Below are 19036 nucleotides of genomic sequence, written 5' to 3'. Positions count from 1 at the left end.
AAGAAATTATAACTGCTTCCTTAATCCCTATCGCTGTGAGAGCTGGACATTTTGTTCGTATATGTCCTTAAGTTGTGTATGGTTAGAAGAGGAGGATTTTCTTTTGAGAATATTTTTCCATTTTATTTTTTCTTTCTTTTTTAAATTTAAAAGCAAGCCTAAGTTAATAGATGCCTCTTATTTATGTGTTAAAAGTCAATACAAAGATACTTTATGATCCTCTTATGTATGTTTTTCTCTATACAGCTAGATGATAGAGCTCATTTTATACTTGATTTATTCAGGAATGGTTAGACTGATTCAGTTTTCTTTCTTTCTTTCTTTTTTTTTTTTAGTTTTGTTTCTTTATTGTGCCACCTGGATCAAAGAACAAGTTTCAGAATAAAGTATCAATATCATCGCCTTTTTTCAAAGTGTAACTTTCTTTTCTTGTCCCAAGAAATATTATTTTTGTTTTGAATTTCTGAATCTCTTTCAAATTTCTTTTCTTAGAAGTAGGAATATTTTCAGATGTTTATATTGAGTCACCTAATAAGCATTTTTGCACCCGTTAAATATATATAATGAAACTGATGTGTTAAGAGTTTTTGAGCTCTTTTTATGTCTTCAGAGCCACTTATTTTGTTTTTATAATGATAGGATTCCATTTTCCTTGTGTTATAGAATTGTCGACAGGTCTTTTAAAGTTCTAAGAATCTGATAATCTTTCAGTTTTGACTGAAAATTTATAAATGAATAAGTGGAATAAGATTTAGTGATAATAAAGTTACTGCCTCTCGTTAATGCTACCAGTCAGAAGCTGTTTTGTCATTGAGGTTGTCGTTTTCACTGTTACTCATTTAAAAGTATGACAGTATCATACACTGTGTTACTTATGGAGTTACAGTATATATCTTACTAATTATTCTATGTCAGTATTCACTTATGAAGGAATTTAAGACATGCAGAAATGCTTTTGGCCTGTTTTGAGAAAACCACCATTCTTCTCCATTGCCCATGTACATAATCATTAGCACACACACCCGTATACACACACACATGCATGCACACACACCCATGTAAGACACCCATTTCTTTAATAGCTATGCAGATAGGTGTGGCGGTACTCGAGGTGGTACTTGTATTTCTGTTGTAATAAAATCTATTCGTTCATCCTTTAATCATTCATTTGGAAAGGTGTCTGGGTCTCTGGACAGAATTCTTTCCATTTATTGTAAGTAACTCTTACATTAATATTTTAATTGATGTTCACAAATAGATGAAATTAGTGCTTTTAAGATCATGGAGGGAGCATCTTTCCAGTTGAATTTGAGTTAGTGGTTTTTTTTTTTTTGTTGTTGTTTTTTGAAGAGTAGTTTTCATTTTCTGTGGCAGCAGGACATTGCAATGTGGTGTGGTGTGGTGTGGTGTGGTGTGATGTGGTTTGATCTTTAATTTAGACCAGTATTTCACAACCTTGGTACTCCTGATATTTTGGGCTAGGTAATTCTTTAGTATAGGGGCTATCCTTGAATTTTAAGATATTCAGTAGAATCCCTGGTCTCTGTCTACTAGATCCACTGGTAGCCCTTTCCCCCAGGTTATGACAGTCATTCCATTCATTGTCAGTATTATCAACCATTGGTTTAACTCTTGATAGTTTGTCCAGTTGTTTATACATCATATTTTGGTGGAAAACACAATTCACAGTTCTGTGAATTTGTTGTTACATTAAAAAAAACTGTTAGAATGCTTAAAAGATTTTCTAGTCAGGGGAATCTTCTTTGATATGTACATATATTTTTCCTGGTTATGATTTAACTAGGTTGTGAGCTTAAAATGGCAACCCACTCTGGTACTCTTGCCTGGAAAATCCCATGGACGGAGGAGCCTGGTAGGCTGCAGTCCATGGGGTCGCTAAGAGTCGAACACGACTGAGTGACTTCACTTTCACTTTTCACTTTCATGCATTGGAGAAGGAAATGGCAACCCACTCCAGTGTTCTTGCCTGGAGAATCCCAGGGATGGCGGGGCCTAGTGGGCTGCCGTCTGTGGGGTCTCACAGAGTCGGACACAACTGAAGCGACTTAGCAGCAGCAGCAGGCGGCTTAAAAGGAAAAAAACTGTTTAAGCAGATATGTTTTTGACACACACACACACACACACACACATTTAACTAGGAAGTAGGCTCAAAAGGAAAAAAAGTTTAAGCAGATATGTTTTTAATACACACACACACACACACACATGCTGCTCTGCTTATTTGAAAACTTTAGAAGCAACCTGGTAGAGGTAAATGTTTTTGAATACTTTTTTGAATACTAGAAATGTTCACTAATAAAAGTAAAGCAGTATGTTAAACAGTATTTCAGGCAAAACCAGTGTAGCCCACAATCTTAAGACCCCCGTCAAGTCAAATGTTTTAGTAGTGCAACATCTTTTTTCAGTTATTATGTTATTTTCAGTTATTTTGTGTTATTTCTGTTATTTTCAGCTTCAACTAATTTTTATTGAACCCCCTACTGTGTGCCAGGCACTGTTTTAGATTCCGAGAATGCAGAAGTGAACAAAACTGTCTTAGAGCTAAAATTCTGAAGGGGCTTAAGGAGAGTTAAATGATAAAATAAATAACAAGAGTATGTTACATAGCTAAAGAGAATGTTATGTAGAATTTGTCAATGTTGATGTAATCATATTGATAATATTAATTGAGGCATATATTTTTGAGTTGACATACATGGTTTTTCTTAAATCCTTTTCTGCTACATTTAGGTTGTTAAAAATTTCGGTGGCTCAGACGGTAAAGAATCTGCCTTCAGTGTGGGAGATGTGGGTTTGATTCCTGGGTCAGGAAGATCCTTTGGAGAAGGGAATGGCTGCCCACTGTGGTATTCTTGCCTGGAGAATTCCATGGACAGAGGAGCCTGGCAGGCTGCAGTCTATGGAGTCGCAGAGTTAGACACAACTGAGCGACTAACAGACTAACACTTTCACACTTTCATAGTCAACAGAAATTCAAAAAAACATTCATTCAGGGACTGTCCCAACCAATTATAAAGACAGAGTACCTGGGCAGTTGATAATATTATGAAATGTAGAAGAATTGTTATTGGTTGCATTTTAAATTTTAAGTAAAACTCATGTGACCATAGCCGTTTCTGTTAACTTCTTAGAGTTGCATTATTTTGTAGAGATGACCAATATAATGGTCAGAACATTTTACCAATAATTTTTCCCCAATAATTATTTTTAAATTAATTTTAAGAACCTCAAGAAAAATACAGAATGAAAGATAATTGGATTAATTTTCCCTGTTAGAGCAATTAACTACTTCATTTTGAGGTACCTCTGAGAAATTGCTTCTCCTCTTTGGGACCCTCACCAGTCAGTGGGTTGATACAGACCTAATTTCTGTTAATGAAAACTCATTGACCTGAACACAGAACCTGTCTTCTGGTAGTTGAAAATTCACTTGGTAAACCAAGAAGAGGAATTCGGGTTTTTTTTTTTTTTTTGCTCCATCATGCAGTATGTAGGATCTTAGTTCCCTGACCAGAGATCGAACCCCCTGCATTGGAAGCCTAGAGCCTTAACCACTGGATTGCCAGGGAAGTCCTGGAATGCATATCTTAATGTATTGATAGTTCTGTTGATACTGCTGAATTTAATTGTCCTTTTCAGAATGTTAAAAGAAGAAAGTCTGTTTTTTACTGTTTCTTCCTTGTCTTTTCTTTCATTCTGATACTGTTAGCTGGTTAAATTGCTTCTCATTTTTGCTTACTAGTGGTTGGTGTTGACTGGTATTGACGAGTACATTTTGACTTCTTAGAGTTGGCACTAATTTGGAAACACATGTACAGTCATGCAAAAGACAGTATGTTGAGAATTATTATTATTATTATTATTTTTAAATAATATCTGTCAATTTATTTAAAAATGGAGCATACTGAACAACAAACTATCTTACATCTTTAAGGAAGAAAAAACACTAAATTTGAAAAGACATCACCCACTGAATTTGGACACAACTCCTCTACTCAATTAAGAGAAACATTTGTACAGTCCAGGTCTTTATTTTTACACCCTTCAGGCCATGAATTCATAGGGAATGGGTTCCAGCAGTTCAGGTTCCTTTCCATTGGTCCTCACAAAGTGTGCTTCTCTGGGTGGAGCAGGCTGGCACTTCAGCTGAACCCAAGTCCCTTTCTCTTTGGCTTCCTTCTTTTTCTGATCATTTTCCTTCACACGTTTTAGGAAGCTATCTCGGCTCTTAGAGTGCTTAATATGCTCGATACGCACATTAATTCTCTTGGCAAGAATCTTGCCCTTAACTTGTTTGTTTACAATGATGCCAACAGCATGCTGGGTAACATTGTAGACTCTCCCAGTTTTGCCATGGTAACATTTGTGGGGCATTCCTTTTTGAACAGTACCCATTCCCTTGATATCTACAATATCACCCTTCTTGTAGATTTGCATGTATGTGGCCAAAGGAACAACTCCATGTTTTCTAAAAGGCCTAGAGAACATGTAGCGGGTGCCCCTCCTCTTTCCCTTTGTGTTGGTCATTTTGGCGAATTAGCCTGAGGGGCCGGGGGAGAGACGGGAGGCAGCGGGAGCCACACGCGGGCCTTTTCAGAATGTTGAGAATTAAAAAAAATAAGCTCTAGGATTGGAGCCAGTGAATAATAGATGAAGAAAACATCCTCCAACAGTTGAGGGGGTGCATTCCTTCTCCAGTTCTTCCACTTAATAAGTGAAATGCAAAGCCCTAAGGCATTTGGCCTCTAGTGGAGGAAGTGAAGAGGTTTTGAATTGTTATAGTAAACTGATGATGTAGGTGGGGTAATGTGAATCTGGCAAAATATCTGAGCTTTGCTTTTACTTCATTAAGAAAAAACCCTGTCATTATGTTTTATAGATTATAATAATGAAGATGAATTTGGAAGAAAGTTGAGGTTCCTCTTGCAACAGCTTCCACCTGTTAATTACAGTTTGTTAAAGTTCCTGTGTAGATTTTTAGCCAATGTAGCATCACATCATGAAGAAATTTGGTCAGCAAACTCTTTGGCTGCTGTCTTTGGTCCAGATGTCTTCCAGTAAGTTTTTTCACAAATTTTTGTTTGATTAAAAAACATTATATTTGTGAAATAGAATCATTATACTGTCTCCCAAGGGTCATAGGTTGCTTGATGAACCATTATTTTTTATAGTAGATCTGATTAATCCTCCCAGCATTTCTGTGAACAAGGTACAAATTAGGTTGACTTTACAGATGGGAAAACTGAGGCACAGAATGGTGGCATAAATCACTCAGGTCTATAAAGTGACTCATTGGTTTTTTCAGACTTTGTCTGTGATGGATATAAGGACTCTGAATTCAATTTGGACTTTCATTCTTAGTATTTACACAGATGTGGAAGATCTGAAAGAACAAGAAATAGTAAGCAGGATAATGGCTGGACTTCTGGAAAATTACTATGAGTTTTTTGAGAATGAAGAGGAAGATTTTTCATCTAATGATTTGAGTTCAATTACTGAACAGGTGAGAATATTTTAAATATTCTACTTGGGGGGAGGTTTTTTTTTTCACTTGGTAAAGAATATGCTCTTCAGGGCTTGGCCCAAACGTATGTGGAATTTTGAAGTACTAAACTGGAAGTAATTTTCTTGGTTATTATACATTATCATAGGTGATATTTCCATGTAGTATATGAATGTGATTTTTTTTCTGAACAACTTTCTTGTCATTTTGGGTAATATGGAAAAGGAATCGAAACCAGAGATATGCTAGAGCTTTTGTGGATTTTCTTGTGTTTTTCTTTTGTTAAATTAAGCATTGTTTATTTTGTAAGAGTAGTGTGTTTTTGTTTTTGCAAAGAAATTGCTAGCATAGAGGAATGTAGGCAAAGGTTGAGAATTAGAAGGTAGAGGGAGAGGTGGTATATAAAGTTGACACAGACTTTTAAAAATGTTTTTTTGATTGAAGTAGCAAGTCAGTGCAGCAGTGTAACCATTATCATATTAATTCCCATTAGGGAAGCATCAGGAGAGTAATGGTTTAGGTTGCAGATGTTTTAAATATTGTGGCTCTTGAATGTTAAAACCCATTTCTCAACAGAATATTTTATTGTTACTGTTATGCCTTAATGGTTGAGACTATAAAAGGGTCCTCATTCATTTCTTCTTTATGAAGTGAGAATATTGATTCTGAGTAATTGTTATTGACTGTAAAGCCACATTAATCCAGACTTCTCAGGTTTAGAATTCATGCTTTAGGTCTGTCTGGAAGTTTTTCTTGTATACTTAAGTGAAATGATTGTCAAGCAAACTTTTATATTAAAACCTATAATGTTATTTATATTTTGAGTGTGGGGTGGAGCTGCTACCTTTTTAAAAATAACTAATAATTTACCTGGTTAAAAATAAGTAAGGTAAAAAAAAAAAAAAATAATAAGTAAGGTAAAATATATAGTAAAATGTCCCATTCTTACCTGTGCCCATCCTTTCCCTCTCATTGGTTTTTTAATGTGTTTTTCCAGAATTTCTTTATGCAAATGTAAGTAAATATTTCTTCTTAGTATTTTTAATAGGAAAGTAGCATACTTTACATACTATTCTGCACATTGTTCTTTTTTAATCATTTGACAATGTATCTTGGAGATCTTTTTTTGGAATGTAAAGAGCGTAGACTTTTTTTTTAAAAATATCTGTGTAAGTTCTCTGTTGTATGAATGAAACATATAATTTATCTGAATCATAGTCTCTGTATCCACTTGAAATGATGATAGCACATCCCAGTTTTCTCAGGGGTGTCATAGTTTATATCTGCTTTCTAATGTAATTGTTAGAAATAATAAAAAATATAATAAAATAAAATAATATAATAAAATAATAAATAAAAATTTATTATTATTTTACTAGCTCCCCTTTTCACTTTCAAATGTGTCCCAAGTTTAGATGATAAATTATTATGGTTATGCTGTTTATTGATGGACAATGGATTACTCCCCTTCATTTGTTCTTAAACTATAGCGCAGCATGTCATCTCTTGAATGTTTATCATACAGATTTTCATCCATTCTTATAGGTGTTGGCTTTTATTATGTGAGTTAGGAGTTTTATTTCCTAGGTAGCCAGGCTTTTATTTAAAAGGATTTCTGTACCGTTGTGAACTATTATAGATAAGTCTTTTTAATAATTGGGAATTATACTTTCCTTAGGTTTGTTTGTTTTGTGTTTTTAAATGAAGTTTAGTTAATTTACAACGTTGTGTTAGTTTCGGATGTACAACATAGTGATTCAGTTATACATGTTATACATTCCATTATGTCATTATCCTTTTTCAGGTTCTTTTCTTTTCTCTTATAAATCATTACGAAGTATTGAATATAGTTTCCTGTGCTATATAGTAGTGGTGCACAATTGTCCCAAACTCCTAATGTATCCTGCCCCACCTCCTACCTTTGGTAACCATAAGTTTGTTTTCTGTGTCTGTGGATCTGTTTTATAAATATCTATTTTTTTTAAGATTCCACATATAAGCGATATCACATGATATTTGTCTTTCTCTTTCTGGCTTACTTCACTTAGTGTGATAATCTTTAAGTCCACCCATCTTGCTGCAAATGGTATTATTTCATTCTTTTTAATGGCTGAGTAATATTCATTGTGTGTGTGTGTATGTATCAGTCACATGTATATATATATGTGTCTATCACATCTTCTTTATCCATTCATCTGTCAGTGAACATTTAGATTGCTTCCATATTTTGGCTGTTTTAAATAGTGCTGCTGGGAACACTGGGGTGCATGTATTTTTTCAAATTAGAGTTTTTGTCTTTTTCAGATACATGCCCAAGAGTGGGACTGCTGGATCATATGTGACTCTATTTTTAGTTTTGTAAGGAACCTCCATACTGTTTTCCATAGTGGCTGCACCAATTTACATTCCCACCAAGAGTTTAGGAGGGCTGCTTTTTCTCCACACCCTCTCCAGCATTTATTTTTTGTAGACTTTTTGATACTGACCAGTCTGACTGGCGTGAGGTTAATACCTCATTGTGGTTTTGATTTGCATTTCTCTAATAATTAGTGATGTTGAACAGTTTTTCATGTGCCTTTTGGCCATCCATATGTCCTCTTTGTTTTTTAATTTAAAAATTTTTTTAATTATTTTATTTTATTTTTCCTCTTTGGAGAAATGTCTGTTTAGATCTTCTGCCCATTTTTTTTTTTTTTTTGTACTGTATGAGCTATTTGTATAGTTTGGAAATTAATCCCTTGTGATTTGCACTGGTTGTAAGTATTTTTCCCCCCATTCTGTAGGTTGTCTTTTTGTTTTGTTTATGGTAAGTTTAATTAGGTCTCATTTATTTTTCTTTTTACTCTCAGAAATGAAGCCAAAAAGATATTGCTACAATATGTGTCAGAGAGTGTTCTGCCTATGCCTTCCTCTAAGAGTTTTATAGTATCCAGTCTTATATTTAGGTCTTTAATCCATTTTGAGTTTATTTTTGTATGTGGTGTTAGAGAATGTTCTAATTTCATTCTTTTACATGTAGCTGTCTGGTTTTCTCAACACCACTTATTGGAGAGTTTGCCTTTTCTCCATTGTTCAGTCTTATCTCATTTGTCATTGATTAGTTAGCCATAGGTTGGTTCCTTAAGTTTTTTATATTTTCTTCATGTAACCATTTTTACCATTGTCTGACTTTCCTTCCCTCTTTTTCTTCTTCCTTCCCTCTTTTTCTTCTTCCTTCCTTTCCTTTCTTCCTCTCCTCTCTCTTTTCGAGTATCAGAAACTGTTAAGAAAACAGTAACAGATGTCAAATTATAATTTACCATGTATAAACTGAGGCTGAATACATATATATATATATATATATATATATATGTTATATATGTATTTGTGAGATAAGTCAGTAGAATTTGTAGCCTGAAACAGTGCTCCATGGAACTTTTGGCATATTTTTTTGAAGGTTTCTAACTATACAGTATGTGACTTAAGAAACTTGATTAAAATAAAGAACTGACACAGCTGTTCAAAATTATTTTTGCTGAAAAAAAAATGTCAAGAAGAGAACAAGTAAATATATATGCCTTAAATGTTTAATGCTTTTTGATACCCATATGAACTCTCATCTTTGGGGGATTCTGTGTGCCACCTTTTTTTTCATTGTAGTTCAGCAGTTAATTTTTTAAAATAAAGTTAATGGCTGCTGAAAATGAAACAACATACATACATTTGTGTTACTCATTTTCTACTCTTCTGAGATGATTTGACTTATAAGAAACTGATGATGCCAGTTTGATCTCATGTTTATATCTTGACTCTTCTAAAGTCTGCAGGTTGTATCTTGATTATGTTTTACATTGTGTAATTCTCTGATATTTCTATTATCCTGCAGCTTTCTTATGTAAACTGAAATATATTCATAGCTCACATATATTACATTTATATTTCTATTTTTTAAGCACTATAAAAACTGACTCAAAATATATTATGCTTTACATTAAATAGTTGTGGTCAATTAACACCTGGAAATAATGTTGAATTCTACAGATTTGACTGTGAATAGAAAAGAGGATATTAGCATATTGAACAGAATATGCTCAATAAACAGGTAGTGTAGTGAGTCCTGAGAGACAGCAACGTATATCATTTATCTTGGCTCATGTTGCTAATCACCAGAATCTATTATCTTGTCTACTTTTCTTACAGTTTGAATTATAACTGGATTGTAAGTAATAGTACAGATTTCTGAAGTTTCTTTTTTAGGTAGATTTCATATCTTTCATATTTGTCTTGTGAAGCTGAATTGATCAGATACTGAGTGAAAGTAAAATCTCCTCAAACTCAGCACCGTTTGGTTGCATTTTAAAGTTGTTATAACTTAAATGCTGCTAATTTGTTATCCACATACATAAAGAGGTGGGCAGACCTGACCTGTCCTGGCAGTGCATGGATTTTCCCCCTGATTTTGATACTTGAAGAAAGCAAAGCTTATTTAGCACTCTACTTTTAGAGTTTCATCCCATTAATGCAAGTATTTGGCCATTAGGTCCTTTTCAAGGTAGTAGATTTTTTTTTTTTTAATAGTATGAGAGGTCTCATCTGATTGGAGATGTTGAATAGGGAGTGTTTGAGTAATGACCCAGAGTCAGAGAACAGATTCTTTGTATGGGATCCTTAAATGATTGCAAATCCAGTAGAGTGGTTTGAAGATGTAGGTGATAATTATGTTTCTTTATACATTTGAGAAGGCAGGTAGCAGCGTTCTCCACAAGCTGGAGTCTGGAGAGCAGGCATTTCACGAGGTCCTAGAGAAGGGAATTACAGCAGTCAAAGAAGGAAGAGATGTAAGTATGGCTGAGGGTTTTCCATAAGTGATAAGTTGAGTCAGTTGCCTGTATAGGGCAGATTCAGAATAACTTATGAACAGAATAGAGTATTGATAAGCAGAAGGTGATAAGTTAATAAGAGGATCAAGAAGAACTTTTGAAGCTAAGTTGTGGGGTGATGGAACATTTTTATCTAATTTTTACTCTTACCCAAACCAATTTGGTGAATTCTTACTGCAGGAAATTCCACTAGAAGGCCTCGGGTGAGGGGTGGGGGAGTGAGAAGAAAAACCCACAGGCAATAGATTGTGTTCGTGTCCTATCTTAGTTGATGGTTACTGGTGAAAATATTAGGAAATATCTATTAATTATGTGAAGCTTATTGAATCAAATATATATTCATTATAATTGAGGGTAAAGTTTTAATGGAAAGAGCTATTGACTGTAGACAAACTGATTTTAAAACCGGTGATGTAACATATTAAAATTGCAGTACTTCTGAACCAAAAATGTGTGTACTGAATAGTTATCTATTCTCAGTTTAAATAGTTACCTTACTTTTTAATTTTGCAGTCTTCTACTCTTGTACTCAAACCTGAGAACAGTATTTTCTTGTCAGTTTTTTTCTTCCTTGGATTATCAAGTAGATATTAATTAAATACATTCTTGATTTTAAGTAATTTGTTAAATACATAGATAAAGAAAGAGTGTTAACTTTCCATTTCATCCAGTTTAAAAACTGACCTGTCATTTGAAATTTTCACCTTTGTGTATAAATCTGACTTCTCAGTTAATCACTTCTGTGTGTGTGTGTGAGTCGCTCAGTCGTGTCTGACTCTTTGCGACCCCATGGACTGTAGCCCACCAGGCTCCTTTGTTCAAGGGATTCTCCAGGCAAGAATACTGGAGTGGGTTGCCATGCCCTCCTCCAATTACCACTTAGGCCAATGATTTTCAGTACTTGTTGATTAGGAGTTGGTAGTGTATCGAAGTATAATTACCTTTCCTCTGATTCAGGTTTTTGTTTCTGAGAGTCTTGTAGCAATTGTTGTATTTGCCTGTCAGGAAAACCACCAGTGTTATATGTAGCAGTAAATGTATTCTAGGTATTGTCAGCCCATTTGGCTAGAATGGACATAACTATTTATGTTTACTGTTTAATGTTTTTAGTGACTAGTATTAGTTTATAAAAAATGTTATGACTTTATGGCTAGTTTCTTCTATGGGATAGCTTAATAAATGTTTTTCATTTGAAAATATTTTGTTGGTTTTCCTTCTCAGATATTTGTGTCTTTTTAATTAGAATGATTATTTACTTATGTAGCCAATTTGATAATAGAAAATGTTTTATAGTCCCTGCCAGAAAGAGAATTATAACCTTGAGTTGTGCTTCATGGTAAAAATAAGTGAGTTCTTCCTTGTTGTAAGGTCCAGTTTCTGCATGAAGAGTTGAGTCTGAATCATTTAGAAGTTACCCGTCATTTTCTAAAACATAGTTAAGACCTTAAGGCAAAATTTCTGTGCCTTTTTTTCCCCCACACTTATTCTGTATTAAAATTACTTGTTCAGTGCACTTGGAAATTGGAGAGGTCAATTGAAGTCTTTGTTGTAGCTCTTAGATTTACAAATCTGATTGATTAGGAAATGAAGCTTTTTAAATGTTAATTAACTATAGTGTGCATGCTTTTTCGTAGTTTGCAGTCTTATTCATATTCCTAGTGATATACTAATATAATCATTACCTTCTGCTTTAAAGTATTATGTTTGGTTTGAAATTTTACTCTAAGGTGGAGAAGTTGGCAGATACTTTGTAAGGGAAATTGGTGTTAGGAAATGGAGCGGAAAATGAGTTGTATTTAAATTTTTCTTAGAATAGTATGTTTTAGATGGTATCAGTTAACAATTTCATTAAATTTTATTTCTTGGTTTCCTCTTATTTATATAGGTTAATGAACTTTCTGAGGAAGAAGAGGAAGATGAAAAGCTGGAACATATAGAAGAACTATCAGAAGAGGGTGCAGGAAAATCAGATGACATGCCAGAGGTGGTACAATTAAGGATGACTGAAAACATCCTGGAACCAAATAGTGTTACAGCATCAACAAGGTAGTATTTCATTTGAAAGGACTAGTTTTTGAGCACTTCATTCTAGATGTAAATTCACTCAAGCACTAAATTACACAGATTATAATGATATATGAAAGATTAGTTTGTATGTGAAAAAGAACAATAAGAAAATTTTAAAGAAGTAAACTGGTTAAGGAGTTTTCAGCTATTAACACCTTCTAAAAAAATAACCTCTTATGTTTATTTTCTCTTAAAGTTTATTGGTTTTTGTATTATTAGTGTATTAGTTGGGTTGGGTAAAATTTCAGCACCTTTGAAAGTAGAATTGCTAGAGAAATATATAGTGGTTGAGTTGACTATATTTCCAGCTCCTAGGCACTAGATTGAATTAGGCTTTAAGGAGAGGACTCTGTGATCCTTTAAGATGGTGCTTTCTAATCCTTTCATGTATAAAGTGCTATTAAAGATGGTAGGCTGGAGGCACTGTCATAGCACACAGGTAGACCATTGAACACACTATTTAGGAAGCATTAGAGAACTCAAGAACGCCTAGAGAACTCAAGAACGCCCCATACATAGCTCTAGGTTTGCTAAATTCTGTCCTAGTTCTCTGTAAAGCTCCATGGTTTACTAGTTAGGGGGACAGTTACTTGTTTAGGCCACTAGATATTTTTCATTAAATTTGTGTTCAATAAAATAGTGATTAAAAAAGTAGAAAAAATAATAATTTGATTAAATAATTATTAAATAAATAATTATTAATTCAGTTAATAATTTAACAGACAACAGAATATCATTTAAAAAATAACTAGTAATTTAAGGGAAGAACTATTCAGTGTCATCTAGAAAAATTATAAAGTAGTTTAAAGTGTATACTTATAGTTTTGTTTAGTTGCTAGGTCATGTTTGACTCTTATGATCCCATAGACTGTAGCCCGTCAGGCTCCTCTGTCTATGATATTTCTCAGGCAAGAATACTGGAGCAGGTTGCCATTTCCTTCTCTAGGGGATCTTTCCAACCCAGGGATAGAGCCCACGTCTCCTTCATTATAGGCGGATTCTTTACCACTGAGCCACCATGGAAGCCCATACTTCTAAATACCACTATTAAATTTCTCTTTGGGACTCTATATTTTTATATTAGTTAACAGTTTCTTCAGACATGAAGATAATTTTGGTATATTAACATATTTATTCACCTTTTTGGTGGTGGTTTAGTTGCTAAGTCGTGTCCAACTCTTAAGACCCCATGGACTGTAGCCCTCCAAGCTCCTCTGTCCTTGGAATTTGGAATTTCTCAGGCAAGAATACTGGAGTAGGTTGCCATTTTCTCCTCCATTTCACCTTTTTGCCCCTGGTATAGTTTTTTGTTTGTACTTTTTTTTTTACATGATATTCTTAATTCTATGTTAGATATATATGAAAATACTTATAAGCTATATGTTAAAAGTATATAGCTATGCCTTAATTATGTGTTTACTTTCTTTTTTCTGATCTTTGAGTTATTCAGCTTACTCTACAGCTTTTGTTCTTAGGTCTTTTTCTCCTTCTTTTGACTTTTTCTAAATAAATTTGGAAAATTCGTTAGGCTGAAAGAGAAAATTTTTCTGTGACTATTGATAAGTATTTCCAGACTGCTTAAAATACTTGTCTCAGTTTTCATTACTGTTCGCAGTATTTTCCTGAGCACCTGAAAACAATAGATTTAGACTGGTGTTCTTTATTTTCTTAGAGTTATGCTCTCCAATAATGTAACCACTAGCTCCATGTGGCTATTTAAATTTAAACTTAAATAAAATTGAAAAAAATCTCCACGGTTGTGCTAGTCACATTTCAAGTGCCCAGTAGCCATATGTGATGAGTGGCTACCATAATGGACAGTGCAGATATAGAGCAGCAGTTCTATCACTGTAAAAATTTCTTTCAGATAGTGCTCATTTAGAGAGGTAAATTCATTAGATATATTATTTGTTTACCAGCAAGGTTAAATATTGTTTGAAATGCATGCTGCTAATAGTTTCTTTTTTTTTGGATCATCTGTCTAGCTTTGTAGAGGATCCTCCTTCCCTCCAACACAGCCATTTTTAGATGGAGTCATTGGAGATTTGAGGATAGTCAGGATTCCTTAATTGCAAGTCATAGAAACAGATCTTGGCTAATGGAAAGAAAGATAATTTAATAGACGAATGCTGGATAGGTACCAGATTTGAAAGGAAAAGCACAGAGAAGAACATGGGAGCTCTAGCGAATTTAGTATAAAAGGATCATGGAAGAATCTCTTCAGCATGTGGCTGTTGCTGTGAGATTTCAAACTACTTCCTTCGATCTATCATTCTGCTTAAGATCAGATTCCTGTCAGGTGGCAAGGGAGAGGATCTGACATAAATTGGATCCTGTGTCCATTCCCCAACCAGGGTAGAGGTGAGTCATTGTAATTTATTCATGTATCAGGAGCACTGGATGGAGGGAAGAACTAGTTTGCCACAGAAAAATGGGGCTAATACCAAAAGAAAGGGTTAGGGGTATCAGGCAACACAAATAGATGTGTAGATTTAGTGCTAATCTCTATAAATTTCAGTTAATATTTATACATTAATATTTTAGTTTTGGCTGATTGAGTGCGTAAAGGCAAAGAATACATTCACCTTAAAAAACTTTTTTTTTTTAGTTTCGCATTGGGGTATAGTCAGTTTTCATTCCAATCCTAAAGAAAGGCAATCTCAAAGAATGCTCACACTACCGCACAATTGCACTCATCTCACACACTAGTACAGTAATGCTCAAAATTCTCTAAGCCAGGCTTCAGCAATACGTGAACTTTCAGATGTTCAAGCTGGTTTTAGAAAAGGCAGAAGAACCAGAGATCAAATTGCCAACATCCACTGGATCATCGAAAAAGCAAGAGAGTTCCAGAAAAACATCTATTTCTGCTTTATTGACTGTGCCAAAGCCTTTGACTGTGTGGGTCACAATAAACTGTGGAAAATTCTGAAAGAGATGGGAATACCAGACCACCTTACCTGCCTCTTGAGAAGTCTGTATACAGGTCAGGAGGCAACAGTTAGAACTGGACATGGACCAACAGACTGGTTGCAAATAGGAATAGGAGTACATCAAGGCTGTATATTGTCACCCTGCTTATTTAACTTATATGCAGAGTACATCATGAGAAATGCTGAACTGAATGACCACAAGCTGGAATCAAGATTGCTGGGAGAAATATCAATAACCTCAGATATGCAGATGACACCACCCTTATGGCAGAAAGCGAAGAACTAAAGAGCCTCTTGATGAAAGTGAAAGAGGAGAGTGAAAAAGTTGGCTTAAAGCTCAACATTCAGAAAACTAAGATCATGGCATCTGGTCCCATCACTTCATGGCAAATAGATGGGGAAACAGTGGAAGCAGTGTCAGACTTTATTTTGGGGGGCTCCAAAATCACTGCAGATGGTGATTGCAGCCATGAAATTAAAAGACACTTACTCCTTGGAAGGAAAGTTATGACCAACCTAGACAGCATATTAAAAAGCAGAGACATTACTTTGCCAACAAAGGTCCGTCTAGTCAAGGCTATGGTTTTTCCAGTAATCATGTATGGATGTGAGAGTTGGACTATAAAGAAAGCTGAGCGCTGAAAAATTGATGCCTTTGAACTGTGGTGTTGGAGAAGACTCTTGAGAGTCCCTTGGACTGCAAGGAGATCCAACCAGTCCATCCTAAAGGAGATCAGTCCTGGGTGTTCATTGGAAGGACTGATGCTGAAGCTGAAACTCCAGTACTTTGGCCACCTGATGCGAAAAGTTGACTCATTGGAAAAGACCCTGATGCTGGGAGGGATTGGGGGCAGGAGGAGAAGGGGACAACAGAGCTATGAGATGGCTGGATGGCATCATCGACTCGATGGACATGAGTTTGAGTAAACTCCGGGAGTTTGTGATGGACAGGGAGGCCTGGCGTGCTGCGATTCATGGGGTTGCAGAGTTGGATACGACTGAACGACTGAACTGAACTGAACTGATAGCCGATTAACAATATTGTAATAGTTACAGGTGAACAGCTAAGGGACACAGCCATACATATACAAAAATACATTCACCTTTGATGAAAGAAAGGTAGGCAAGAAATATCCTAGAATGCACAGAACCTAGAAAATAAGGATCTCTTAATAAATTCATTTTAGGGAATTAATGGATACTGTGTTGCATGAAACTAGTGATTGAACTTTTGCTAACTTAATGTCTTGTGTCTTTTTTTTTCCCCTTAAGATTTATGTATTTTGACTTTGCTGGGTCTTTGTTGCTGCATATAGGCTTTCTCTAGTTGTGAGCAGGGGCTACTCTTTATTGCGATGTGTAGTCTTCTCATTGCAATGGCTTCTCTTATGCAGAGCATGGACTCTAGGCATGTGGGCTCAGTAGTTGAGGTCCGTGGGCTCAGTAGTAGTGGTTTGAGGGCTCTAGGGCACTGGTCCAGTAGTTGTGGCCCATGGGCTTAGTTGCTCCATGGCTTGTGGGATCTTCCTGGACCAGGGATCAAACCCGTGTCCCCTGCATTGACAGATGGATTCTTAACCAGTAGACCACCAGTGAAGCCCATTAAAGTTTCTCTTTGAGTTTTCCTCTGAGGTAGCTTACAAATATTTTATGGAAAAATTAGGTAGCCTACTTTGTATTTCTGTGGGAAGGATAGGTTAGAGACCTCAGGGAAATAAACATTAAGTGACAGTTGAGCAATTCTTAAACATTTTGGTTTCAGATGTTACACTGTTACAAATTATTAAGGATTCTGAAGACTTTTGTTAATGTTGATTTTATACCTTTGGATATTTACCATATTATAAATTAAAACAGCATAAACTTCTGGATGTGTTTTTTGTTGAGTTGTACTTTGAAAGATGCTTAGTATTTGTAGCTGAAATACAGCTCTTTATGATCTAACAGGTTGTTGTTGTTGATAGATTTCTCCTCCTTTGTTAGTTTTAAGTTATTGATTCTCAGACTTTTTGGTTTAGTTTGTGGACCACAAAGAATTGTTACTGTGGGTTATAGCTATTGGCATTTACTCTTTTGGGAACCAAAACTGAGAAATTTCTTGAAGTAGTAATAAACTCATTACATGTTAATGTAAAACTTTTTAATCAAAAGTAGCTTTTTCAGAATCTTCCAAAAGTTTTTAGTGAGAAATTTTTTACTGGCGTTGTTTATATTTTTACAAATTTTTTTCCTGTCTAAGTTGATAGATGGTAGCTAGATTCTCACATTTTCTTTAGCATTTAATTTGTTGCCATCTGAAACTCCAATACTTTGGCCACCTGATGTGGAGAGCTGACTCATTTGAAAAGACCCTGATGCTGGGAAAAATTGAGGGCCAGAGGAGAAGGGGACAACAGAGGATGAGATGGTTGGTTGCCATCACCGACACAATGGACATTGCGTTTGGGTGGACTCCGGGAGTTGGTGATGGACAGGGAGGCCTGGCATGCTGCAGTTCATGGGGTTGCAAGGAGTTGGACACGACTGAGTGACTGAACTGAACTGAACATCTGTTATTTTGGTTGAAGTATGTGAAGAAAATCTAGCATTATATAAGCAGGTAGCTGGAAAAAGGTAGAGAATTTTTATAGCCTTTTCAGATAATTGTGGATATTCTTCTTTGACAGTACTCCAAAACTCAGTAAGTTGTAGTTTTTTAAAGGTTATTTGTAATGTGGAACCTGAAAGCATATCTGAATTTTTCATACTCTGATCCGCTGGTCTCTCCTGTACTTTGAGAGAACCTTTCAGCCATGCTTGATTTTGTAATATGGTATATTGGTCTGAGGAGGCCTTACAAATAGCTGTGAAAAGAAGAGAAGTGAAAAGCAAAGGAGAAAAGGAAAGATATTTCCATCTGAATGCAGAGTTCCAAAGAATAGCAAGGAGAGATTAAAAAAAAGCCTTCCTCAGCGATCATTGCAAAGAAATAGAGGAAAACCAACAGAATGGGAAAGACTAGAGATCTCTTTAAGAAAATTAGAGATACCAAGGGAACATTTCCTGCAAAGATGGGCTTGATAAAGGACAGAAATGGACCTAACAGAAGCAGAAGATACTAATAAGAGGTGGCAAGAATACACAGAAGAACTGTACAAAAAAGATCTTAATGACCCAGATAATCACGATGGTGTGATCACTGACCTAGAGCCAGACATCCTGGAATGTGAAGTCAAGTGGGCCTTAGAAAGTATCACTACGAACAAAGCTAGCGGAGGTAATGGAATTCCAGTTGAGCTATTTCAAATCCTGAAAGATGATGCTGTGAAACTGCTGCACTCAGTATGCAAGCAAATTGGGAACACTCATCAGTGGCCATAGGACTGGAAAAGGTCAGTTTTCATTCCAATCCCTAAGAAAGGCACTGCCAAAGAATGTTCCTTTTTGTGCAAAGAATGCACAATTGCACTCATCTCACATGCTGGTAAAGTAATGCTCAAAATTCTCCAAGCCAGGCTTCAGCAGAAATTCAGCTGAAATCCCTGTGATGGACAGGGAGGCCTGGCGTGCTGCGATTCATGGGGTTGCAAAGAGTTGGACACGACTGAGCGACTGAACTGTACTAAACTGATATTGGTATTTTGAAAAATACTGCCTTACTGAGTTATTCAGAG

The 19036-nt window shown here is 35.4% G+C and overlaps 2 protein-coding genes across 14 annotated transcripts in view; one reads left to right on the top strand and one right to left on the bottom strand.

Moving 5' to 3' along the window:
* The window catches only part of FAM13B (family with sequence similarity 13 member B), a 100608-nt gene that overhangs the window by 32675 nt on the left and 48897 nt on the right, over positions 1-19036 (top strand). For 9 of the 13 annotated variants that reach the window (XM_061151361.1, XM_061151371.1, XM_061151366.1 and 6 more), the window contains 5 exons: positions 4901-5078; positions 5383-5524; positions 7829-7882; positions 10246-10341; positions 12269-12429. In XM_061151361.1, the coding sequence (XP_061007344.1) occupies positions 4901-5078; positions 5383-5524; positions 7829-7882; positions 10246-10341; positions 12269-12429 (631 nt within the window). Of the gene's footprint in view, positions 1-4900; positions 5079-5382; positions 5525-7828; positions 7883-10242; positions 10342-12268; positions 12430-19036 lie in introns of all 13 variants that reach the window. The other 4 variants (XM_061151372.1, XM_061151370.1, XM_061151368.1 and 1 more) reach the window with 3 other exon arrangements.
* On the bottom strand, positions 4051-4602 carry LOC133062416 (large ribosomal subunit protein eL21-like). Its single transcript, XM_061151378.1, has one exon. The coding sequence runs from the start codon at positions 4546-4548 to the stop codon at positions 4066-4068; it is 483 nt and encodes a 160-aa protein (XP_061007361.1). The 5' UTR covers positions 4549-4602; the 3' UTR covers positions 4051-4065.

This window comes from Dama dama, chromosome 9 (genome assembly GCF_033118175.1).
Source record: "Dama dama isolate Ldn47 chromosome 9, ASM3311817v1, whole genome shotgun sequence".
In the NCBI taxonomy this organism is placed as follows: Eukaryota; Metazoa; Chordata; class Mammalia; order Artiodactyla; family Cervidae; genus Dama; species Dama dama.
The sequence above is the reverse complement of the archived record's forward strand: the minus strand, read 5'-3'. Positions and strand labels throughout refer to the sequence as shown.